We start from the raw sequence: 5088 nt of genomic DNA, 5'->3' as shown, positions 1-5088 counted from the left end.
CTCTTTGGCATCTTTTATAGAATACTAGGTTATATTAGTATTAATTTGAAATTGTTAGTTAATAATTAACACAAAGGTCAACCTCTTGATATGCCGTAAAGGAGATATACGGTTAAATTAAAGTAGTTAGAATAATAAAACATGGTTTTGGTTTTGATTTAAGTTTGACACGTTAAATATCTTCTTACTTATCCTCTTAATTAGCATTCTACCAAATTTAAATTATGACAAATGTCTTTAAAGTATTATAAATTTTATTAAAATATAATATTTATCAAAATTTCATATGAAAAATAATATATATGGATATTTAATTTCTTTTTAAGTTCTGGTCTATCTAATTTTTAAAGAAACAAACCATGTTAATAATTATTACCTCTAAACTATATATATATATATATATATATATATATATATATATATATATATATATATATATCCATCCTGCTGTTACAACATAATTATATTATATAATAGATGGATTAGGTGACCATATATATCTCCATTCCCATGTCGTCAGGCACGTCTTTCCATCGTCAACCATGTAATCATAACTAGATGTATATAAATCTATTTTATACATTCTGTTTTTGTTTTTTTTTTCAAATCAATAAAAAAATTACTAGGTTAACGACAATTACATTTCTACCCCGTAAACTTGTAAAAATTGTATGCTGCTATATATGTTATTTGTCGTAGGATCGTATGTAATTTGTATGAGGTAAACAGATGTGTGTAAGCTTATTTACTTTGAAATCGACTTGTTAAGAAAATAATAATTTATGTTGAACGGCTTTTATAGAACAATATAGTAAAAAATGTGGACATACGTGATTACGTACGCATATGTAGAATATGAGTAGAAGTTATTGTTTTTTTCTTTTTGAGAGAGAGAGAGAGAGAGAGAGAGAGAGAGAGAGAGAGAGAGAGAGAGAGAGAGAGAGAGAGAGAGAGAGAGAGAGAGAGAGAGAGAGAGAGAGAGAGAGAGAGAGAGAGAGAGAGAGAGAGAGAGAGAAAAGTATATATGTAATGGTCATATCTGTTTGATAATGTCAATTTGACTTTAAGATTAAATCATGATGCAGAAAACCTCCATTAACTAGGTTGAATTAACCGTAAATGTATACACGTACAGAGAACTTAAGAAAAGGTTGAAAGGCAGGCACGCACGCACGCATGCACTAACCCAAACTAACCCATGTCTCATATCTCTTACATAAAAGTTGGAGAAAACATTGATCGGTCGTAGGGCCACAGAAATCAGAATATTATGGACCCTGTCCTTGTCGACACATATAGTGCGAGAGGGAGGGTTTTGGTTTCGTCATGCTTTCGCATGCTGCAACTCAGCAGAAACCATTGAAAATGTAATATATATATATATATATATATATATATATATATATATATATATATATATATATATATATATATATATATATATATATATATATATATATATATATATATATATATATATATATATATATATATGATCCGTCATTAGATGTTGTATGAGCGTCAGGACCCACCTACTCGTATCTTTTTGCAGGGATTGTGGTTCCATCATAACACCTTCTAAGTGCTGCACTTCCACGAAAAGATGGATGATATATATTTTAGGTATAAAATAAATTGAAAAATAAAATAAAATAAAACAAGAAGTAGAAAAAGACAGAATCTTTATGATTTCACAGATAATGAAAATGAAATTGTATTTTACGTGGGGGATAAGCAATGCATGAAAAGAGTAGCGTAAAAATCTACCACAGAATCATTCCACTTGTTGAAAACATATCATTTGTTTTTTATTGTTAAGCAACGCATGCATTATTACGACCTCCATGCATGAACCTTCAACATTCTAATCATAACATAAATGCATATACCAACACTATTATACTATGTAAAAGATTTTTTTTTTTCTTAAAATATACACTAAAAAGAAATTAAACATTCTTTTATTTTTCTTTCTATTTATCTTAGTATCTATTTAAAATAATAAGAATGTGATAAAATATAAATAATGCTTTCTAAATATAACATTTGTCACCATTTTATATTGATAGAAATATAAATAGGAAAAAAATATAAAAATATATTTAATTTCTCACTAAACTAACAAATGATTAGTGTTATCGTTTGCTTGTTTGGTAATATATTCCATGTAACAATCCAACGACCAAACTATTTATATATATATATATATATATATATATATATATATATATATATATATATATATATATATATATATATATATATATATATAATTCCTTTAAATGTATATTAAATGATATCAATATTCATAATTTTTTTTTATGGAAATTAATTTAATTCGTCATTAATGTCAACAATAATATATTCTATTAGAATACACCTTAATTTTTCATATTCCATACAACTTTATTGTATTTTAAATGAGTGATTCTTGAAATAATTTTATTGCTGACATAAAAACGTAGATAAAAATTCATTCTGAAAGAATGTTATTACTGACATTAATGACGAATTTAATTAATTTCTATAAAGAGAAAATTATAATTATTGATATCATTTAATATATATACAATTATGGAAACCATTTAATATCTATCATTATTTAATTAAATAATAATATAATTTTATTAAATTTCTATTGGTGCATTTTAGTACACAATAAATGTAAAAAACAATTTAACCTAGCCCTATATATATATATATATATATATATATATATATATATATATATATATATATATATATATATATATATATATATATATATATATATATATATATATATATAACAAAAATATTTTACTAATTGTTTAACAATTGTCGTTAACGTGTGTTGAATGGAATGCATGCATAAATAACGAAATAGAAATTTGAAACATGATTAGATCCAATAACTTAATTAACTTTGTATCAATCATATAGCTCGTAGTTACTAGATGAACACCAAACGCACAAAATATATATATATATATATATATATATATATATATATATATATATATATATATATATATATATATATATATATATATATATATATATAGAGAGAGAGAGAGAGAGAGAGAGAGAGAGAGAGAACTATATTATTGATGGGAGAATATTTGACATCATATAAAATACTATTTATCGTATGGCGAACGGAAGGAGAGAGATATAGAGACGTGCATGAGATTGGTAGATGATGATGCTGTGTAGATACAATTTTTTGTAAGCAAAATAACCGAGAATAAAGATTTAAAAAAATCGATTCCTCGCCGTGGTTGTTGGATCGGTCACCATTTAAAGAATTTGTATAGAAGTAATGGGCACTTAATTAATCACTAAAAGAAAGTAGTAGTCTAAAGGAATGATGATTGTGGCTTGAGAGAAAAGTCTGTGGTGGGGTCCCCCTCCCCTCCTATATTCTATACATATGATTAAACTTCATTTCCATTCCCATTCCCATTAAAAACAATCTCGCAAATTTTCTTTGATGTGGTTCACAAATTGTTTACTTAGTGAAAAAAATAATATTATTAATTCACCTTTCCAAAAACTCTCGATATATTATTTTACTTATTATCACATCCACAACAAACGATCTACTGAAATTGTTGAAGTTGAATATCTAGTTGATGGCCAGTCATTATTATCTCAAAATTGGTGCTTAAATACTAGTTTTGTTCTTTGATATAAAAAAAAATCCATATTTTTTTTGCGTCACCCTCCATATATATGCACGCTTTATTTATTTTGGTTATAAGTTTATCATCTAAAGTTAAATATGCATATGTTTGTGTTTGAACTAGAGTTGTTGCGATCGATGTTTCACACTGAACAAGTCATGAATTCAAATTAATACCAAAAATTCGGAATGAAAAAAGACATAAACTTTCTAGAAAAAGACATTTTTCTCAGGAATTAGTGGATAGTTGGACCCAATATACTTAAGGTGTAGGACCCTCCGCCAATACTCCTCTGACAAAGCCTATCCTCATGCATACATAATCAATCAAAGATTACATTACATTGCATGTACGACTCTTATTTTTTATTTATTTCTTTATCGGATACTATTTTATGTTGTTTATTACGTTATACCATCAACCAGCTGCTCCTAATGGTATCATCATCATGTAACTCAAGTTTTTGCTCGTGAAAAAACAGGTAGAAATAACATGTAAAGGACAACAACTTTTGCCCTTCATGACGCTACAACATGTAAGAGATAACATTTGGAATAGTCCAAGAAACGAAGTTGTGTTTCCTCACTCCTCAGCCACCATTGATCACCTCATGCTGCTCAACTACGGCAGGATAGCATGACCACTCAACTTATATTAAATCTCGTCTATACCCACGTCTTTGTAACACTGCTAAATTATGGGAAATTTTTTTATCCCCTTGTTTCCCTTCATTATTCTTGTGGGTTTTCATTCTTCTTTCATCCATATGTTCATTTGATTATCTTTTATACCCTTCCTTAATTAGTACTTTTGTAGTAGTGTCATCAAGGGAATTGTTTCAAGATACCCCTAACCTGATATGGATTTGTGTGGGGATTCGTACTAAACGTTTTTTTGTCGAGTGTAAAATCGTAGAATAATTTTTTCATATACTTAATTTATTATATTCAGTTTGGCATAGGATGATATCAATCCACTTCTAAAGGTTTCTTCGTATCTTATCAAATGCTTATAATGTTGGAGTTTGACCTTTATGACTTTATACAAGTCTCATGCAAAACACTTGCCTACTCTAAGCGTTAGTAGTTGATGACAACCAGAGTCACTACAAAAATATGCAAATTAGTGACCAAAATGAAATGGTCACTAACAATAGAATGAGTCGTCACTAAATGATTTAGTGACCAAAATTTCGGTCGTTACTTTTCGTCACTATAGGTCCGTCACAAAACCAATTTAGTGACCAGATATAAATATGGTCATTAAACAGTGACTAAAATATAGCCGTCACTAAATTTGTGACGACCCGCTTCGTAACTAAATGTTGTCACTAATCAATGAAAGTCGTCATTATTTTATCTACTTAGTGACCAATAAAAGTCGTCACTGTTTTATCCGATTAGTAACCATAGAAAGTGGTCAC

General features: G+C 27.8%; 1 protein-coding gene across 2 annotated transcripts in view; it reads left to right on the top strand.

The window, feature by feature from the left end:
• LOC111920465 (protein LAX PANICLE 2) overlaps positions 1-4637 on the top strand; it is a 9601-nt gene extending 4964 nt beyond the window's left edge. The window contains exon 4 of one of the 2 annotated variants that reach the window (XM_023916042.3): positions 4147-4637. In XM_023916042.3, the coding sequence (XP_023771810.1) occupies positions 4147-4305 (159 nt within the window). In that variant the 3' untranslated portion in view covers positions 4306-4637. Of the gene's footprint in view, positions 1-1552; positions 1913-4146 lie in introns of those variants that run through there. The other variant, XM_042900788.2, reaches the window with a different exon arrangement.
• Positions 4638-5088: the final 451 nt, after the last annotated feature.

Source organism: Lactuca sativa, chromosome 4, assembly GCF_002870075.4.
Source record: "Lactuca sativa cultivar Salinas chromosome 4, Lsat_Salinas_v11, whole genome shotgun sequence".
Lineage (NCBI taxonomy): Eukaryota > Viridiplantae > Streptophyta > Magnoliopsida > Asterales > Asteraceae > Lactuca > Lactuca sativa.
The sequence above is the reverse complement of the archived record's forward strand: the minus strand, read 5'-3'. Positions and strand labels throughout refer to the sequence as shown.